This window comes from Pleurodeles waltl, chromosome 8, assembly GCF_031143425.1.
Source record: "Pleurodeles waltl isolate 20211129_DDA chromosome 8, aPleWal1.hap1.20221129, whole genome shotgun sequence".
Lineage (NCBI taxonomy): Eukaryota > Metazoa > Chordata > Amphibia > Caudata > Salamandridae > Pleurodeles > Pleurodeles waltl.
Window position 1 is genome coordinate 1,211,871,242 of NC_090447.1, and position 21,511 is coordinate 1,211,892,752.

At 36.9% G+C, this 21,511-nt stretch overlaps 1 protein-coding gene across 7 annotated transcripts in view; it reads left to right on the forward strand.

The window, feature by feature from the left end:
• Window positions 1–20,049, forward strand: part of POSTN (periostin) — a 197,551-nt gene extending 177,502 nt beyond the window's left edge. Inside the window, exons 21-25 of one of the 7 annotated variants that reach the window (XM_069205499.1) lie at window positions 1,152–1,241; window positions 2,929–3,012; window positions 5,849–5,926; window positions 11,523–11,567; window positions 19,001–20,049. In XM_069205499.1, the coding sequence (XP_069061600.1) occupies window positions 1,152–1,241; window positions 2,929–3,012; window positions 5,849–5,926; window positions 11,523–11,567; window positions 19,001–19,083 (380 nt within the window). In that variant the 3' untranslated portion in view covers window positions 19,084–20,049. The remainder of the gene's footprint in view (window positions 1–1,151; window positions 1,242–2,928; window positions 3,013–5,848; window positions 5,927–11,522; window positions 11,568–19,000) is intronic. The other 6 variants (XM_069205500.1, XM_069205502.1, XM_069205501.1 and 3 more) reach the window with 6 other exon arrangements.
• The last annotated feature ends 1,462 nt before the right edge of the window (window positions 20,050–21,511 follow it).

The window sequence follows — 21,511 nt, forward strand, 5'->3', positions numbered from 1 at the left end:
TTCTGCCCCTTTTGCTGGGTAAAAGGCAACTATAATGCAGGAGTGATAATGAGAATGCTTAATTTTTGTGGTGAGTAGCAAATTTGTGAATTACGTGGATTCTAAGTCCTTTTTTTGCTGAGAAGCATCTGACTGTAAGGCACTGAGAATTATTCTCCCGTCTCTTGATTTACATGATTTCACTTTCGCTCTTCTGCTAAGAATTTGTAATAGTCAAGTCCTGTACACCATGACTGTGCGAAAATTGTCCAGCTGCACCGTGATCACTTCAGTGGGTTGAAACCTTCCACTCTAAGTGACTGGATTCACTCCGTGTCCAACAAACATTCTCTGTGGCATAGTAAGACCCATTACTGATCCCTATTGTATATGAACGATATAGTCTGTTTTCAAATTTTAATAAGGACCAACATTTCAGCTCTGTGTTTCTCCATGGAGAATATTTGTGCCTCTGTTTATGCAAATAACACATTATTCCAAATCCATAACATCCATGTTTATGCAAAACACACACCACGAGTTATCCGTGAAGGTGACCAAAGTGGAATAAAATAAATCGTAAATTGTGGTCAATGTATTAATAAGTAAATTAATCAGTATGCTACATATAGCTCATTCAAACTTAATTTGACCACTTCTACATTTAAGTCACCTACTTTGCTCATCTGCTTTTTTTCGTCAAACCCACCATTAAAAGTTTCAGTTACTATTGATGTATAACTTTAAACTTATTTGTAGGATTACCACAAATAATACATTTGCTGACTCAAAATGGCAACACTTTTAACTGTTCTTTAGAAAATATGTTTGCGATATATGAACTGCAGAATTATTTGTAAGTGGATGAAGCCGAAACTATTGCAACCTATGCTCATTTTATTTTACCAGTGGAGGTTAACAGAAGCTGTAACAAATTTGTTCTGGGAGGCATTTGCTGACATACTAATTGACAATTAGATAGGATGTGGGTGAGTGGGTACTTGATACCTTCCTACTTCTTGGGAATTCTTATTTCATTAAATTACTGTTTAAAGGCAAACAGACGTATGATAGCAGCAGGGCTACCCTATAGGTTTTACAAAATCGTTCTTGCCAAATTGAGTGGAGATCCAGTTACAATATTTGCTATTGCTCATATTTTGTTTCAACAGAGCCAATTGTTAAAACATTCACCAAAGTAATTGATGGCGATGAAATTGATGTAACTGGTGGCGGATTATTGGAAGAAAGGATAATTCACGGTAAAATACTTAATTTATACTTTTGCTGCTGTTATATTATGGGTTTGAGATTCAACCAGTGCCAAAATTGCGGTGATTCCTGTCTCTGTACAGCATCCTAAAGAATGTGTTTCTAAAGAAGTGTATAATTCAATACAGTGCATCAATCTGCTTAGTGGGACACTAAGGCCCTCATTATGAGTTTGGCGGGTGGAAAAGACCGCCCGCCAAACTCACGCAGGTCAGGAGACCACCAGTGCGACCTCCTTTTAGCTGGCCCTATTATACGTTTCCTGCTGGCCCAGCAGGAAACGCACAACAACATTGATGCTGGCTTGTAATATGCGTCAATGCTGTTGTGCGTTTGGTAAACTAGCACCCGTCGTGCAAATCACTGCAAGGCAGACAGTGATTTGCATGACGGGGATGCCCAGGGGGGCCCCGTACTGCCCATGCCAAGTGCATTGGCAGTGCAGGGACCTCCCGGCACCCCATCTCCACCAGCAGTTACATGGCAGTAAAACCAACATTTTAAGGCCGGTGGAGCGAGAGGTCATAATCCTCAGGTCAGTGCTGCTTGCGGCTGAAAAGTGGTGGTGCCAATCCTAGGACCTCCAAACTCTTAATGAGGGCCTAATGTCATAATGTAAGATTAACAATGTTACTGAAGCTTAAATAGCTATATCGCGTGATGATATAAAATACTGAGTACTGTAACAGGTTTATGTGTACTTTCCGTAACAATGTGAGACAACTCAAGGTCTGGTTTATGGTTCAATAGTATCTGGAAATCCTCCAATTTTGGTAGGACATGCTGAACCAGTCCTTAGGACCTAATTAACTAATAGGATAGCCCTGAAATTGATTCACTTAAAGGCTGTGCCTACTGCTTTAATTCTCTAAAAGTCAAGATGGTATTTTTATCACCAGCGTATTCAGATGCTTGAATCTACAGTAATGATGTACTGTATTAATGGTACAGGTATTTGACCAAACATAATATCTGGAACTTGCTAATTTCCATCAATAATGTTTGTGAATTATATCTATTTGCACTACTTGTGTATGAATATAGTTTTTTTACATTGTATATTGCTAATAGTGGGAACAAGTAGGCTAAACTCTGTTCAGTCCTTGTTACTGTATTCCTTTCTTAGTATTTATGTACATATTTTGACATAAAGCATAATTAATAATAATTGACTTATAAATTCTGCTGGAAATGTTCTCAAGAATCATATAACTGTTGTGATGTTCTTTATTAAATATGGTGGACTGTTTGGGGTACAGTGATTGTAAGCCCAATTGTCATTAGGCCTGTCAAGTCAAGTTTTTCCACCACTGAAAACATGATGGTTCACTCAACTCTAAATATAGTGGGCAAACCAGAATTTTGACTATGTTTGTGGTAATGTACCTTTTTATACGCTCTAAATAATGCCCCAAGCTCCTATCATTTTTTACACAAAAGGCCTAAAGCCAGACTTTGCAAGACCAACTGTCACCATAATTTTATTGTATCAAGAATTACTGCAATGATTTTCAAAGTTTACTTACGCATGATTTTGGTAATACAAATCTTGGAACTTTGAATGGTTGTGTGAAGTACAAAAGAATTTACTTGAAATCTTAAACTCTAAATTGAATTCGGCACAGGCCTAGAAGTATTTTTTCAAAGTTTGACCTAACTTTTATAAATTTAATGTAGGTCCTGAATTTACAATCACCAGGGTGTCCACAGGTGATGGATCAGAATTTGATGAAGCTAGTCTAAAGAAATTGCTTGAATCAGGTTGGTATGGTGACAGACGATGTAAGCAACAAAGGCAGGTTACAGGGGGTCTGGTTGATAATGCAACACTTTTCAGAGGTCTTAGCTACAGACGTTTTTTCTTAACAGTCATGCCCTCGACATCCATCCAGATGTTAGTCAAATAGCTCTTTTTATTTTCATGCATGTGTCATAGTCCCTAAAAATATGCAAATAGACAAAGATAGTGCTTAATCAAAGCTGACACATAACAACTGGATACCTTAGGTGGAACATAGGAATTAATCAAACAAAAGATGGTCATAGTAAATGGTATTTACTAATCTAACCTAACACTTGGATTGAGCAACTTCTCTTCTAATTTTGGGGACTCATTGGATGAAATGATAAATTCAAGCATAAGGTAAATACCTTATTTGATGTACACTGGGTATTAAGTACATTCTGAACCAAACAAAAGAAGACTATGCAGTGATATTGATTACTTTATCAAGACCAGCCTTGCAAAATGCCTAGTATTACTAGGATGCCATCTGGAGAGTACTCATGTACTTTTGGTGCATAATGAGAACTTTGAGAAAGGTCAACATTCTCTGCTTTCTCAGAGGTTGAGGCAACAACACTGTCACATTTTACAAGAAAAGGGCATGATATGGCTGCAGACCTGTTAACTGTTATCCTAATCTTTATTAAAAATATAATTCTCAACATATACATTAATTTTAGCAGATATAAGTTAACTACCCAAATTTATAACATTGAATTGTAACTTATATTTCATTTGTGCTGCCCAAGATATAATTTGCCACTATGGAACAATGTTAAGGGAACACTAAAAACCAATATGCATTAGCATGGTAAACCATGCTATGGTTTAACAAAACAGATAACTCTACTTGGGACATGTATGGATATCACAATTTCTACTTTTGCACGTTCAAATCAAGTCTGTGGAGCCAGGGTTGTGTATTTATTTTATAGAAAAAGTTTCTGGTGCAGCATAAAAATACAGTTACCTATTTCAAGTGCAGAAATGTAATCTGGCTAACATGCAAACAACCATATCTTTAGTTGTTCCAGAATCGGCAGTTTGTTGCAGTGACAAAAAGTGCACACAAATTTGCACTGCTTGGTACTTTCGCGCTTTGAACTTTGTAAAAGGGGTGAGCTTGAACCAGGAAATTACTGGCAGCCCAGAGGTATGAAGTTGCACCACACTTTAATATGCATTTGCCAGAAGTCCAAGACCAAATAGTTTTTAAGACCTGAGCATTATGCACAGTGCTTTAAGTCTGAAGTGCTAGTGAACAATAGACTAATTATGTTGGGCCATGACCATTTGAAATATGTTGGTATTAGTCAACACCAGTGGCAATGCCAACAGCAGCCCTCAAAAGAAACAGTCAATTAAGGCAATATGTACTGGTGCACATGGTTGTGAACTCAACCAGGCAGCAGTTAAGGGAAGGAAAGCTCTCTCTTTAAAGTGGAGAGAACTCACCCATAGATATGAAACTATTAATAACAGGATTTGAGCATGACACCCTATTTGGTTAGCAAAGGCTACTTTTCATCATTAGAGTGCCTATATTCTCCACCATGGTAGTGGGAGTCAAGTATGCTGATAGACTTTTAGGAAAGAAATAATAATTACAGACCAATTGATTGCCATAGATAAATGCATCCATCTTTCCTTCACTGGTCTTTAGGACATTTTGTAGCAGCTAATCAGAAACAAATATCAAGGTGACATAAAGATATATCGGGACAGAAGTGCTTGAGGAGTCAATTAACAACAAGATACATGCAGTATGCAACAATGTAAAGAATTGTAGGCCGTGACCTGCACTGAGCTGACCATCAGGCTCAGACAGATATTTAAAGAGTAATGGGATCAACAACATTACCTTCATTTTTTCATACTACTCTCTTAATAGGAAAAATGGGGACAGCTGTATGCTAGAAAATCAACTCCCGAACCTGGAATGAATGACCCAACCCAAAACATCTTAACCTTTTAAGCATGAAACAAAGATGGAAACATATATGCATCCAAAACAGCTGATGTGACACAGTTGAATGAGTATCAATTAAGTAAACTAAAGACATAAACATAAAATACCAATATACTTCATATTAAAGGATAGATATTTTGAGCCCTCTATATTCCTTGGGTGCGGTGTTCATTGTAGATGGTGGTGCTATGGTATGGTATCTCTTCTGGTTGACCTTTATATACCCAGGAACTTAAATATATCTGTCTAATATATAATAATGAAGTAATGTTCCAATAATCATCAGTTATAAAGCTACCTAAGACGATAGATGTGGATATATTGACACAGTGATTGATCACATTCATTTTTACCTTGAAATGTGTACAAATACATTTTTAAGTATATAGAAAAGCCAATAATAATACATTATTTCATTTTTTATAATAAATGCACTCCTGACTAAATGTCAGGAGGTGTGTAAATCACAACATCCCTAGCCTGTAGCTATAATACTATATTAATAAATAGACTTTTAATGCATGTCCGAACATAATATAGCATTGGGATTAGGAACAGTATTTACCTCATTATAGTTCAGAAGTTTAATTGCATTCCTTTAATTAGAATGACTTATGATCGTTAATAGATCTAAACACTCTGAAATTACACGACTATGAACAAGGTTGTAAGATAGTATAGTATTTTTTAAAGACAAGTTTTTTGGGCTAATGTGTATTCCAGCCACCCTGGCAAAAGTGAAGTTGCATCACAATATGCAAGTCCCCATAAACAAATGTCTATGTTTTGTGTTCATTGCTTTAATGTCAAACAATTGATGTAATGTACGTGTATCCTACTAGAAGTCACGAAGGTCACCAAATTTGAAGGTGATATTCATTCACTTGATGAAGAAGAACTCAAAAAGCTTCTCCAGGGAGGTTAGTGATTATGCTGGAACAACTAACCTCTGGAATCATAACATACATTGGTGGTGGGAACACTGTATTAAGATGGCTGCTTCCTGTTTTAAAGGCTGAACCCAAAGATTAATTGCAGATGATAAATCTATCCATCATTTTATCAAAAATGCTATTTCATATTCATTGGTGATCCAAACTGATTATCAACATTCCAATTGATTCAAAAACATTTCCTGCAGATAATTATCAAGGGTTGTATTTCAGTCTTTAAAAAGAAGCTCCTTAACTGAAAAGTTGGAGTGCAATGAATATTTATTCCAGAAAATTATGCATATTCAAAAAGGATTTAGCAATTAGTGACTTCCCCCTAAACATCAAGATGATCAAAACAGTTTATGAATGAAGTTGCACTGCTCAACAAATGAATATTCATTCCACCCAATATATTTAACAAACAAGGCATGTTAAATAATTGTCTTTCTTTTCAGATAACTTAGGTTGAACCATTTAACAAACGTCTCTTAAAAGTTAAAGAAAAAATTGAGCTAAATGTTTAAAAATGCTAACACTTTAAATAAATAACTAATAATTATAACCATCTATTGACAATCGTTGTCCTTTTCTTTGTGATTGTAGAATTTCAATGTAATAGAGGAAGAAAATGTATCACAGTTCATTGAGAGTACTTCAAATCTTAACTATGTTTAAAATGTGTGTTATTAATGATCACAGTGAGGGTCATTATTTATTTATGTGTTACAAGTAAAGGCTAGCTTGCACTACATATAACTTATGGATTTGTTTATTCTATGAAGTTCAAAGGATCCATATTAGGCAATCTGAAAATATAGGAGAGTCTTTTATTAAACTGCTGAGTAAAGTATGGCACTTCATTTCATTGGTTTAAAAAAGGATTTTACATCTAATATCTGCTGTGTGTCTTGAATGCAAAGTATTCTGAAATACTCTCTGATACCACATTAGTGTATCTACTGTATCAAAGATGAGCTGAGAAGTTAGGTAAGTCAGGCAACTTTAAGTGAAATCCAGTGGGGCACAGAAATATAAATGATAAATGTCATTCTTGTTCTATGTGATGTATTAATTTTGTTTTGCAGTAATGTGTTTGTATTCATGCAAGTATGTTTGATCTCAATACACATATATATTTCCTAAGCAGTTCATCACAACTATCCAACACTACCTACTATAATGTCCTGACATTTATAGCCATCTTATGCCATTCACTATTATCTGGGCAGGTAAGAGATTCAGACCAATTGATCTATTCAAATTTACATCCCCTTAAATTCCAATACCATAACCTCATTATATTATATAGGTGATTTGTGAAGTCATTTTTGTATCTATTTTTCTTCCAACTGGATCCCCATTCTATCCAATAAGATAAAATGTCAGCACTCCCTCAGAGTTCATTTAACAACGAGGTGAAGTCCGCCCAGTGGGGCTAGGTGGTCAAATGATGAAGCATGATACTATAATGTGTGTGAGACCACCTAGTCTGTAAAAGGAACTCCTGCACTCGTCCCTTAACACTCAAATGTCACTACCTTTTTCCATGTCTACAAAGTAGACCGCCTAACCGGTGACCTACTCACCTCTAGAACAGGCCTGAGAGATCTGTTCTTAATATCCCTCACACAAGTAGTGCTGTAGTTTCCTGGGTATGGGAGATTGTGTGGGGTCGATATACTCCCAGTACTCTCTTTTTGTGTAGCAGTTTTTTCCTGTACCATCAAACACATCTTGCACTTTTGAATGCCATGAATTAACTGTTCCTAACATATTTTTGGAACCAACCACTATTTACAGAGTGCATGTTGTGCAACAGTAGCGCACATTTATGTAATTAGGTATTGGGCCATTTCTTCTTCATGACCCAGTTGCATTTTGAACGTAGTAAAATGTCAATTTGGGCTCAAAGAGTGCGTACATTTCTTATTTGTGGTATTTCTTTTTTTTAAGTTAGGGATATTGTAAACTTCTTGTCTATCTGCAATGAGTGTGCACTAATGTCTTCTGTAGTCTCCTCAAAAGACTTTCCCTAGAAAAGTTTGAGGAAAAAACAATGCATGGACCATTTGCCTTCATTAACTAAGACCTTGTTTATATTTTTATGAAATGGATTTGTACAGCTTTACAAGAAGGTCGGTCCAAATTGAAGTCCTTTACGTTTCTCTTAATATTAGACAACTTCATGACACCATGCATGTAACTTATAGCATCTTCTACCTTTCTCACGAAATCCATGTTGGTATTCTTAATGACCAATTACTTTTAAACCCTAACCTTTTGCCCCTGCCTTTGATCAACTTTACTGAGAATTTTATTTGCTCTTTCTCTTGATTTTATTTTTGTACTTGATGAGCAAGTTTGTTGTACATGTTATCCCACTTAGACATTTTACTCTTCCCAATGTTAGTTTTCTTCAATTCCTGGATGATAGTCTTCTGTGACCTATAACTGTGTATCAACGGAATTTAGAATTTCTGTGATCATTGTGCCTTTAATAATTTGAATAAATCATTATTATCATTTGGTTTCCACTAAGGATAAGTATTTATTTTGATGATTTTCTATTTATACGTTCATACCTTTACCAGCTTAAGTGTATTTTCCATACATCTTTACACAATGCATTTTCTCCATTATATAAAGTCTACGATGTTACTCTTAGCATAGAAAAAATAGACAGATATTGTTATTTTCTTTTTCCTTCACAAGAAAAACCTTTTTCCTCCCATTCTGCCAAAATTGTAGTCTTCTTTGCTGCAAAAGAAACAGCACAGCCTCAAAAGTAAAGTGCATTGATGTTGAAATAACCTAAATGTATTTGGTCTACATTTTCTTTGTAAACAAAATATCACAAGAGTATGTAAATTAGGACCAATCTACCCTTGTTGTAATTCAGCCCCTTGTATCTACTAAATACTGCTGAAATATCTTTATACTTGTTAAAAACTTGAAATAATTAGTAACATGTTTTCATGTAAATATATGCAGAATTAGCTGTTATGAATTACGTTACACATTCGAATAAATAGTTTGATGCATAAACCATTGTAGATCTGAATTAGTGCAGATCAAGCTTGGTGAATTGGGCCCAATATCTGCTTTGCAAAAGAAGCCTTAGAAATTCAAAGCTTTTTGTACATCTCAAAATATCAGTCCCTTGCCAATGAAACTACAGACCCTCTATGTTGCCTGAATATCTATATGTATGACATTAGCCTTGTCAATATGATTTTTATGATTTGATCTAATGCAAGGATGTACTCATAATAACTTTACGTTTCAATATTGTGTCTTCACGCTAATGATAATCATTTTGTTTGATCAAAAGATTTTCTAATATGCTTTATTATCAGCCACCTTTCCTCGGGCAAATAAACTTGTGTTGTGACACCATCTTTCTAATATTAGCTTTGGACTTAATATTTAAATCAATAGGTTCATTTAAAAGGTGATATTAATTTTTCCATCAAATTGTTTAACATTCAAGTTGCTTGTAAAACCTATACATAATCTAAAATTATCTTAGACAAACTGAAAGATAACTGAAGTTTTGCAATTGAGGTTTATACAATCAGAATCAATACTACCATCTCAGTCTTTGTCACATGCAACTTGTGCATTCAGTAGCCACTTTTTCATCATTCCATTACACTCTATCTTTGTATTGAGTATACAAGAAGTCTATCTACAGGGAAACTATTAGTATTAGTAAAATGTGAGGCAAACCCTCACCCACAGTAATCTAGCTAATGTGCTTTATCATTGAGTTTGCCACATTTGTCCATTTTCAGAAAATATGAAGCCCATTCATCCCTATATTAATTCAAGAGGAATGTGGTGCATACATAGATGAAGCATGCCTTCTAGGTCAGCGAAATCCATCAGAAATCAGGTTTTCTGAACTAATTTAATAATTCAAAGGATAACCCTTCACGTCCTGATTTCATGCCTGTTCCTAAAACTTAAAATTAGGAAGAAGCAGTCAGGGACAGCCTACGCCTTTTGTTCCTCCTTCCTATCCTAAAGTATTAGGATTGGTAAATGTAACAAATTTGCTATGCTTTTCAGTCTCTAATTATGCAAAATATTTTTTGCAATGCTCAGTGACAAGTCTTTTCTCACACTACTTTAAAAGTTCCAAGCCTGAAACTAATTACCCCATACCACTTTATAAGAACAGTGGAGAGATTAAAAGAGTTTGTAATAATTGTTTAGTTAGTGGTGTATAAAACTGGCACAATTCTCTTTTGTATGAAATTTCTGAAAAAAAATGAAAAACGGAAATTGTGCAAAATTAGATAAAATTTTAATATGACATTTAGTTAGCACACAATGTTGATTGCATCCATTTTGGATGCGAGGAAACATTTGACTCTAAGCAAAGTTCATAAAGGAATGTGCTGCGGAAAACAGATGTTTGTATTCTGTTCATTTGCATTGTTTTCATGCCCCGACAATAGGATTTGTAACATAGCAGACTTGGAATTACACCACAAAATGTCATCATTTTGGGAATTTTGTGTAACAAACTCACACAAACTGCTGGAAATTATGAGAGATTATGAGAGATTAACAAACATTTCACCCAGGCCTATTTATAAATAATGCATCCTGTTTTACATTTTTACTGATTTTTTCAAGTAAAAACAGATAGAAAACAATATGTTTTCAGTCTGTATTTACTTTTAAAAGTGGAAAAATACAGAAAAGTGAGCATCTTCTCAATGACTCTATTCCTTGTTGTTCATTAATTCCCAGCCAATATTCATGCAGATTGTGGAGTCAAAGAACACATTACATTTCCTTAAATAACTGCAAATCTTAACATATGTTTGTGCTGTTATGCAAGTACTTTCATCTGGCTTTCTAGTTTTGTTATATTTGGCTGATAAATAAGAATGATAATAATATGCTAAAATCAAGGAGGCACCAAGTATGACTGCACATTCATTGGTTAAATAAATGTGGAAATATACTAGTCACTGCTTTATTTATTCACAGAACACAAATAAATATGGATAAATACAGATCAAATGAGCAAAAAATAAATATGGATAAATACGGATGTAAATGTTAACCAAATAAACACCACAAAACCGGGACCACTATATATGGACCCATGTAATGTAACACGTTTCTTCATTATATACAATCTGAATCCCATGCTGGAATTAAGCAGGATGTAAGGCACACCATGTGCACTTAACTGTATTCATTACAATGACGAGTTAACAGACAACCATTTTTCTTTGACCCTGCAAGCTGTTATCTATTTCACTACATAACATCTATAAGAATATATTTCTTATGAAAATGGAAGCAAATATGAAATGCATTTGGTTTTGTTATAATTAGTTGGGTTTTTGGAATGTCAAACAAGCGCCAGGTTATACACTTCCTCACACTGATAGAAAAAATATGTGTGTTACAATAATGTTGTTCAAATCGCATGTAACTAGTAATTGTTTTGGAAGATGCACACATTTCTTAGCATCTACAAAAGAAGGAGGACAGGATCGTCCGTTTTACAAAGAATATTAAAACTTAACAGTTACTAATTCCTATTTTATTGTTTTAGATCCACAAACAAGGAGAGTACAAACCAGCAGCAGACGGATACAAGGTATAGGATACTTTAAATGCATATATGTATACTACATATATGCATATATATATATATTTATATGTGTGTGTACTCACAAACACACATGCATAAATATGTACCTGAATTTCATATATAATACACACACAATATGCCATATGTCTATTTATAACATGCCAGTAAAAATATATGTGGTCTATTCAGACCCCCCCAGGATACTGTAGCATAAAGTAGCACATTTTGAGTCACAAAAATAGGATTTTAGAGGCAAAAAAAACAAAATTTACCAGCAAATTATTTTGCTTTCTTTTTTAAAAATATTGCCCCTGGTGTGTCCCGCAGCATGCCAGTGGTGACGGGCCTGAATTCCTATTTATTTTTCAAATAATGCCCCAGCAGGACCCACTGCATTCCCATGGGTGGTGGGCCCAAACTCTTTTTTCTTTAAAAAAAAAAGAAAAATGCATTACTCCTACTGCCCTTCGGATTGTGCTCCCCAACTCACCCACAGCAGTCACACCATCTGCTTTCAGCCTGTAGATGGTGGGAATGCTCAGGGTTGGGCAGCAGGAGCTGAGAAACTGCAACTTGCCAGGCTGGGACAAAACGTATCTGCTCTCTTTCCGCCCAGTCCAAGCAGCAGCAGTGTTCTTGTTTTTGTCTTTTTCCTTTCCCTCTTTCTTTTTTCTTCTCACTTCCTCTTCCCTTCTGCCTGCTGTCTTCTTCTGATCTTCTTCTACTTCTGTCTTCTCTTCTTTGCTGGAGGTTCGCTCCAGGTGCCTCCAGGTAGGGAGTTTCGGTGGAACAACAGGCAGGTGAGTTATAAAAAAAGCCCTAGTCTGCTCACTGCCCCTCTCCTTTTATTTGGCTCAGCAGTCAACGCAGTGTCAATAAAAAGAAAGGTTGCATTCTTCGATTTTCATGGTCACTTTTGTAAAAAGTGCTGGCTTTTCACAAAACTAGGAAGTTAGTGATTTTTTTGAAAATTTGAAATGTGAAAATTCTGGAGTGTGTGTCTAATATAAGGTTATTTATAGCAACTGTTTTAATAAACAGATATTCAAACAATTATTATTACAGTCCAAAGGTCAAATTCCACATTATTGCCAATATACAGCAATACTGACATCAAACAAACATAGATTGATGGTTACAATAACTTTGTACAGGAAAACAACACTACTAATAGTTGAGGGCCTATTCAGTGTGATTTTACTTCACTGCACAAATTTAAACTATTGCCACATGGTTTGTTTAAATACCTTAAAAAACTAATTTTGCCCATTACAAAAACACCAGTTTGTGAAGGGACCACATTTTTGAGTTAGTTGGTGTTTTCCAATGCCCAGAGTTCAATTTCAACAAGTCAAACCTGCTAAAAAACACTCACTTTAATATTGCAGTTCTGGAACATGTTGATTTCTGATGCTGCTGCACTGAAACCCACATTTTATTCCCAATGTGGATGAGAAAAAACTTGCAATAGGAGTTACTGATTGGCCTCATTCACTTCCGAATCCTGGGCTATCAGCATGTATTGGGCCAGTATATAGGTTATTCTGGACCATGCTACTTGTAATAAAGATGTATATCATAAACCATATAAACCAAATACATAATAAACCATTTATGCAGATGACTGTATCCTATGCCATTTATTGCCATTGTTGTTGTAGAGGATGTTACTTATTGCTCCACTTGATTCTCTATCTTTTGTGAGTAATGACCCCTGCCCAAAATTAATCAATTATAATAACCTTTGTCAGCACTTATTCAGCTATTCAATAACAAATGACAATTTGGATGATTGCACAGAATGAGAAACTATGTAAATACTATGGAGTGATGATACTTTAGGCTTAGAATTATAGTACACACAGATCATTTACTATCCTAATTTTTATTCCACATGTGAATACTAACATGTGATATATTAGGTAAAATGGGCATTCAATCTTACGTTCTCTATGAACCCTTCCAGCCTAAAAGGCTATTTTAGGAGTTATTTCCATAAACTCATTTACACTTGTTGTTGTAGCCAGCATACAATTGCAACTCAATTGAATCAAACATTACAGACAGTGTTGATAAGCTCTGTCCTCTATTGTTAGCAAAAGCTATAACACACATAGTTATAGATTCAATTTATTGGTATTGCTTTAATTTCTATAAAGCACAATTAAACCACAGAAACTGAATTCCTGTAGATAATTCACAGAATTTAATAATCTTACAAGTAATAAAAATGATAATTTTATCATTTTTGTCCTTAATATTCAGCTAAAGGAATTCAATAGAAATATACACAAACCCTAGAAGCTGCCTTTTACCGTAGAAGAAAAATAAATGGCATGTCCACATAGCTATAAGTTAGTCAGATGAAATGGCAAAAATATAGGGCCTCATTATGAGTTTGGCGGCCAGAAAACTCTGTCCGCCAAACTCCCTGCAGGGAGGCCACCGATTATGCAGTGACCTCCCGGCCGGAGCTATTATGGGTTGCTTGCTAGGTCGGCGGGCAGAAACCTAAGTTCCTGTCTGCTGGCTTAGTGGGAAACAGGCTACAACATTGTCTCCGGCTCGTAATCGAGCTGGCGGCAATGCTGTCAACTGCAGGGTGCACCAGCAAAGCAGACAGTGAACGTTGTGAGGGTGCTGACCAGGGGTGCCTCTGTACTGTCCATGCCAAGTACTTAGGCAGTGCAGGGGCCCCTGTGCTCTCTGCACCTGTTCTCTGCCAGCTTGTCATAGCGGTGTTACTGCCACAAAACCACTGGTGGAGAACAAGGTCATAATCCCTTGCAGCACTGCCCTCGCTGATTAGGACGTCTGCCACCGTAAAACCACCAGGATCCAAGATTCTGGCAGAGCCGGCAGCCAAACCACCAGAGTTGTGGTGTGGTGGTCAGACCACCACATTGACGGCAGTCCAGACCGACACCGTGAGTGTGGCGGTCTATAGTCTGCCACACTCATAATAAGGCCCATAATGTTGTGGCCTCTTGATTAAAAGGAAATGGGAAAACCAGATTGAGACATTAAAACTAATCTAGTATCAGGCCAGTCACTCACACATGCGCACTTTGCAAATAATTTAAAGGCAAGCAAAGAAAAAACATTCTCAATTATAACAGTAGTGTGGATGTCTATGTTGACATCAGCTATGTGAGAAAGTAAAAGGGTGATGATAGGGAAAGACTATGGTTGCTTTAAAATGTCGAGCATGACAGTTGAATTGATAATACCAAATGTCTAAGTTTAAAAATTGAGGACCATGACATCACTAATCATTGATTCTAAACTGGTATATGTATGTCAAAAGTGAGCCAGGTAAATTCCAAAGTCAAATTATGGCAATTGCTCTGCGCTTCTGACATATAACATTGAAACTTCATATAACAAACACTAACAGACATAAAAAATATGGATTACTTGACTGTCGGATATTTGCCACAAAATTATTGTATTGAGATTTTTATTATAAAATGTTATGCACTGGCCTCAGTACCACCTGCCTGTTCTCCACCAACATTGTTGTTCTGTATTGATCACTACAAGTCACCATTGTTATGCAATTTTGTAGTATAATCATGATTCTTCAACATTACTGTTCTAAACATAGGAGCCAGCCTCTAGCAAATAACAAAGCTATTCTTTTATTCAAACAGTCTGCCTCACCTTTGTTTTTTACATTACAATAATCTTTAATTTCTTTACACAGTACCAGTACATATTAATAATTGTTTTACACTATTTGCATTGGGAACATTGGTGGTCATTCTGACCCTGGCGGTCTTTGACCGCCAGGGCGGAGGACCGCGGGAGCACCGCCGACAGGCCGGCGGTGCTCCAATGGGGATTCCGACCGCGGCGGTAAAGCCGCGGTCGGACCGGCACCACTGGCGGGGTCCCGCCAGTGTACCGCGGCCCCATTGAATCCTCCGCGGCGGCGCAGCTTGCTGCACCGCCGCGGGGATTCCGACCCCCCCTACCGCCATCCAGATCCCGGCGGTCGGACCGCCGGGATCCGGATGGCGGTAGGGGGGGTCGCGGGGCCCCTGGGGGCCCCTGCAGTGCCCATGCCACTGGCATGGGCATTGCAGGGGCCCCCGTAAGAGGGCCCCTACATGTATTTCACTGCGACGGGTGCAACTGCACCCGTCGCACAGCTTCCACTCCGCCGGCTCGATTCCGAGCCGGCTTCATCGTGGAAGCCTCTTTCCCGCTGGGCTGGCTGGCGGTCTGAAGGCGACCGCCCGCCAGCCCAGCGGGAAAGTCAGAATTACCGCCGCGGTCTTTCGACCGCGGAACGGTAACCTGACGGCGGGACTTTGGCGGGCGGCCTCCGCCGCCCGCCAAGGTCAGAATGAGGGCCATTGTTTCTATACAAGGACAAAGGGAGCACCTTCCTTCAAATGGATAATAAAATTGCACCATGTATCTGCACCGTATGTCTAAGGGCCTGATTACAAGTGGCTTGGTTAATTTCAATCTGTTCGTAAACCCCTATTTTCGCACAGGTCAGACTTACAAGTTTGGTTTTACTGAGCGCAATTGATAATTATTGGAGGCTGTAAATAACTCAACCTTCATTAAAGTTTGGCAGGCAAAACGTGCCGGAATTTAAATGGGAAAAACAATATGGTATTTAACATAAAATGCAGATTTTGGTGGGTTAACCACCAAAATCTACTTGTTAATCCCCACAAACTCATAATAAATAACAAATGTGTGATTCATACAGGTGTATTAAAGAGCACCTATACTCGTAATTAGGCTCTTAGTCGATTGTATAAATAAAAAAGACAGTTATGTTCAATTATGAGGTGAAGTAGTTTATTTAAAGGTAATGATTCATTATGGCATCAATATGGTTTCAAATATTTAAAAAATGCCGTTTAAGATGCCTAGTTTGTTTTGTTCATGTTTCTTCTTTACACTGGTGAAACCTTGAGGAAGAGCGAAATTCCTGATTGTTGTACATTGTTGCTGAATGTTGTTTTCACCAACCAATAGCTTTTTGAATGTGTCTGATACCATTTGAAAAGTGCTGCGAATTCTCAGATATACATTACAGTGAAAATGTTTTGAATGAACTGGCAACCTTTCCTTTTAGTTACTTTGAAATGTTCACAGATTCTACATAAGAACAAAGGTTAAAAAAAGTGTTTATGTGGCAAAGAATAACCTTGTCTTTTCTTTGCCAGTTTCCGATGGACATTAACAACCAATAATTCAGTCAGCATCAAACCATAAATGGTTGCCTAAAATTAGCAGATGCAGTTTGTGGTATCAGTGTTACATACAATAAATGTATGCATGGCTGGATAGAGACAGTGCCATGGATTAAAAAACAAATGCCCCAGGGGGCCAACACTGTGGGAACAATAGTGTTTATAAGAGTGCAGATTGCATGGATAAAGATTCTTTGAATTCCCCTGGAGATAAGCCCAAGTAGGGTCGTTCCACTGATTTATTACATTTGGAGGAGTTTAGCAGGTTGCCATAATTCCTAAGCATGCATGATAGTCCTGTTGCTTGAGGGGAAAGAGCGGTAGGTGTCAAAGCTATGGTCTTAGCACGTTGCCACACTGCAACATTTGTGGTGATTAGATAATGGGACTTTTTCAATTTGTACAAATCTTTATCCCAAAGTTTGCAAATACCATTGCACTTTTAGATTACATTAGTGCATTGTTAAATCAACAGCATGAACATATACACATGTATAATTGGTAAGAAGCCATTACTGAGCAAAATAATTCCACAACTCTTTCTCGGAATCTGTTACTATTCTTGATTCCTAGGAGGAGATAAAGCTCACAAGACTTACAAGCAGTACAGAAGAACAAATAATAACAAATGTAAATACCTCAGAAATTCCCCTTTATCAAACTCATTGTTTCTCCACCAAGGCATATCATTCAAACACTTAGAAAAAAAAAGTTGTTCGCTCATTCCCCAGGATTGTGTTCATAAATGGATGGGCTAAGGTTTTTCTGTCTTATTCATCTGTGAAATGGACCAAGGTTTACCTGTCTCACTCATCTTTGAAATCAGCACACTGTTCTCTGTATTTTTGGGGAGGAGGTTTTAATATGTGTCATATAACTAAGTGGCCTTTCTCTCTGTTTCACCCTCTTTGACACTGACTCCCTCTTACCACTCCATGACTCTTTCCTCTTTTATCTTTTCACTCATTCCTTCTTATCCTTTCTCACGTACTATCAGTTTCGCTTAACTAATTTTATAAACCTCTCTACCTTCTTTCCTTCCTTTCTTGCCTCATTGTAACACATTCTTCACCATCTATCCATCATTCTCTCTCATCATTGTCTCTCTTTCTCTGACACTGGTCACTTTCTATCTCAATTTCAGATGAAATGATGGTTTATGCATACTATTGTTAATAAAAGTATTGCATAACAGTTTTAGAATGTAAGGTTAGGAGGTGGGGTGCTTGCTCCCCCCTGGATTTAGGGAGAGCCTGGTGTGCAGGCTCACAGCTGCCACAGTGTTACAATGCCTACACTAGCACGGCCGATACCCCCACCAAAAATAGTCCAGGAGGCCGTGGACCGCTCCCCCTTGAAAAAATATCTGTGGACGCCCATGCCCATAGCAGATCGCGCAGAAATACATTTCAGTTTTTGGAACCAACCAGGGCACATACATTCAAATATATTTTAACAGCCACATGTAGCATTTAATTTTGTGTCGAACTTACTTCTCAACTGCATCCATTTTCTTCAGTTATTCTTCTGCAGTCATTTCTTATTTGAAGTGCTTTGAATATAGTTTCTAATACTTTTAACTCAGACTTTGTAGCACAAAAGCCTTTTGAATAATTTCCTGTGAAACTAGTTGTAGACTCTTAGCCTCTCTGAGTACCCACAAACTGTTTGTATCAACCCATGTCAGTCTACAGTTTGAGCTTATCATGTCTGTACCCATACCTGTCTGTTTTTCCTGTGATGTTTGTAAAGAGGAGAGTTAGTGTACTCCACTGTATTGTCTGTTCAGTGTCCTGTGATCTCCAATATGGCTTTCCTTTCTAGCAGCCCTTTTCACTTGATTATTTGCTGTCATTTTTTTACTTCATTTTTTTAATTAGTCACTCAAGCCTGACTTCAGGAATTAGAGTTGGGATACGTTTTTCCTGATTAGTAATTTTATAGTAGTATGCAAACGTTTTTCGCAGATGTGGCTTTCTAAACAATATACTGCCTCTTCTTGAAATAGGTAAATGTCTCTCAATGCTTGTGTTTTTACTGGTTAGGTTTAATGCCGTGTTTCATAAGTATAGTTGTGGTGGGAGTAAACTATCCTATTACATAAAAAATTATGCAATTTATTTGCATATAGTATAGAAAAAACATTTGGCAGAAAGGTTCTGTACTGCACACTACTGATTTTGTGTGTATTAATACAAATATCTACTTTGCTTTCTGCAGCTCCTGTATTAAGAAGAAGAGTGAGGAAAACTCGCCATCCATCCAAACCCCATGGAACACAAGCTGCTGTCGATGCTGCATAATGTAAATAACGTGCACAACGCAGAGTACTAACCACTATGGGATCACGTGGACAATAAGACAATTCTAAGCTCTAAAACGAAACATCACTTTTATTAAAAAAAGCTATGTAAGAACTACAAAATGGGTCTAATGAGAAATAAACAAGGCATATCAGTGTTTAAATTGGTAATGTCACAGAACAAGAAACATTGATACAGTTAGCTGAATTTCTACGAATAGACATTTAACGGTATGAAGCTTCAGGGAAAAGGAATACATGCAACGTGGGTAAATGTTGCACTTTTAATGTCATTCAAATTCATTTGAATTCCTTCAAATATACCCGAGCACCTTTAAAGACAAAATTGTGCCAGAAGCACCAACAATTGTGCAAAATCTCTCATACGTATCACTGTTAGTGTTCAATTTTAGAGTAGCTGTACTGCTACTGGACAACAATTTCCAATGTAAAGGGGACTTTTCAGAAAAAAAACATGTGACTTTATGGGGATCTATAAGCTGTTTACAAAGGTTCTAGATTATGCCAAAGAAAACACATTTAAAAACCATTAACTATTATCGCTTTTTGAAGTTTAAGCCATTGAATTGTTAGTACTTAAGTGGCTAACAATGCATGAAAGCAGTAATGTCTGCATGGAAAAGAAATGTAAAGCAAATTGTTGGTGCTAGCTATGACAGCTTTTATATAAAATGCTTTGCTACTTTCTGGACCTGTCTTAATGTGTGTTTGTAAATTATGACTTTTTAAATTCATGATTTGTATACATAAAATGATAAAATCATTTGCTTTGCTGCACTTGGTTTTGTCTCATATGTTGCAATGCAACTGTCTGGAAGAGGAGAGTGCCTTAGTTACGTGCTCCAGCCTTATGTTTGAGGCTGGAAGGCTCAAACAAATAAACGAGTGTGCCTTTATACCTCTGTTTTGAAATCCAATACTCAATAAAACATTTGGAAAGAGTAAACTTCTGTTCTCTTTAGTTTTTTCATAGAAGCTAAGCAGAATTGTTTGTGTGTGTGTGCGTGTGTGTGCAGAATCCGTGTGTGTTTGGTATATGAGTGTGTGCTTGTTTGATTAAAATTCAAGGGTCTCTCTCATTAGTCACAATCCTTTTTCACAGCTGACTACATACTATGGGTAACGGGGAATACATTGCTTCTCAAAAAAGCCAATACACTTTGCCAACAAATGTTGCTGCTAAAAGCAGTCTCTAGCCTACCTTCCTTCCACTATCTCAATCATAGTGCTAATCGACTTGTAGGTTACAGCATACCAGTATGAGAAAATGAATTGTTATTTCCTGTCAATCAACTATTGATAAGTGAAGAGGCAGAGCTTGTCCTATTCTACTTAAATGCATCAATATAATGTTTGATTTTGATGCACAATGGCATATGTTCCCGTGAATGTCACTAGTTGCCACAGACTCTCACTCTAGTTTATTCAGCATGTAAAGTGATCATGCAGGTATTGATTTGGTGATGCGGTCTCAAATACTTTCACCATAAATAATGTATTTGATGCAACGCTTCCCAATTTTTTTAGAACCCTGTTCCAACTTTTAGAACAACTTTTGAGACCCACCTAGCTTTAGTACACATGATGAGGCAATTATTTAATGTAATTATTTTTTAACACTTTTTTGCATTATTATTGAATATCAGTATCAAAAATCTGATTACTTACATGTGACAGGACTTTTGCAACACACACAAAATACTGGCTTGCAAACCACCAGTGGGTCACGATAAACAGCTAAGGAAATGCTTATTTAAAGAATTTCAGGCTATGTGAAGGATATTTAAATTGATGAGGTGGCATGATAAGCAAACTTTGGGGACAGCCTTCAATCATTTGTTGGAGATGGACGTAGGTAACAGGACACTAAAAGTGCCAATGGAACCTGTCATAAAGAAAGAGGAAACCATCATCTATAAACTAGAAAGCCTGTCCATAGTTAAGTGGTATTTACTAGACAATGTATGAAAGCACAAAATAATGTCAAATGGATTAGGAATTGATTTAATGATGAGCACCATCATGTTTGGATAAATGAAGCTCGTTCTGTAGAGTGTGGTGGATCTGTTGAATACAACAAAAATTAGGACCTAATCATTTATTCAGATTCACTCATGATTTCAGGGTACACGTTCTTCGTGATTATACTAAGATTTGCTACACCGTTTGATACAATTCAATAAGCCTCTACCAAGGCAGTTTAAGCAGTGTATACATGGACATAGTTGCTTGTGCCCCATTTATACCCATTTAACACTTCTTAAATTGTGAAGCATTTTTCAGTAAATTTGAATTTGTAATTAACAATTGCATGGTCTTGATTCATGACAGGGTAACACTAAGGTATTTGGGTGTTACATATACATTTGTCATATTTATAGTTTGCATACGCAAAAGTTAGACTGCTA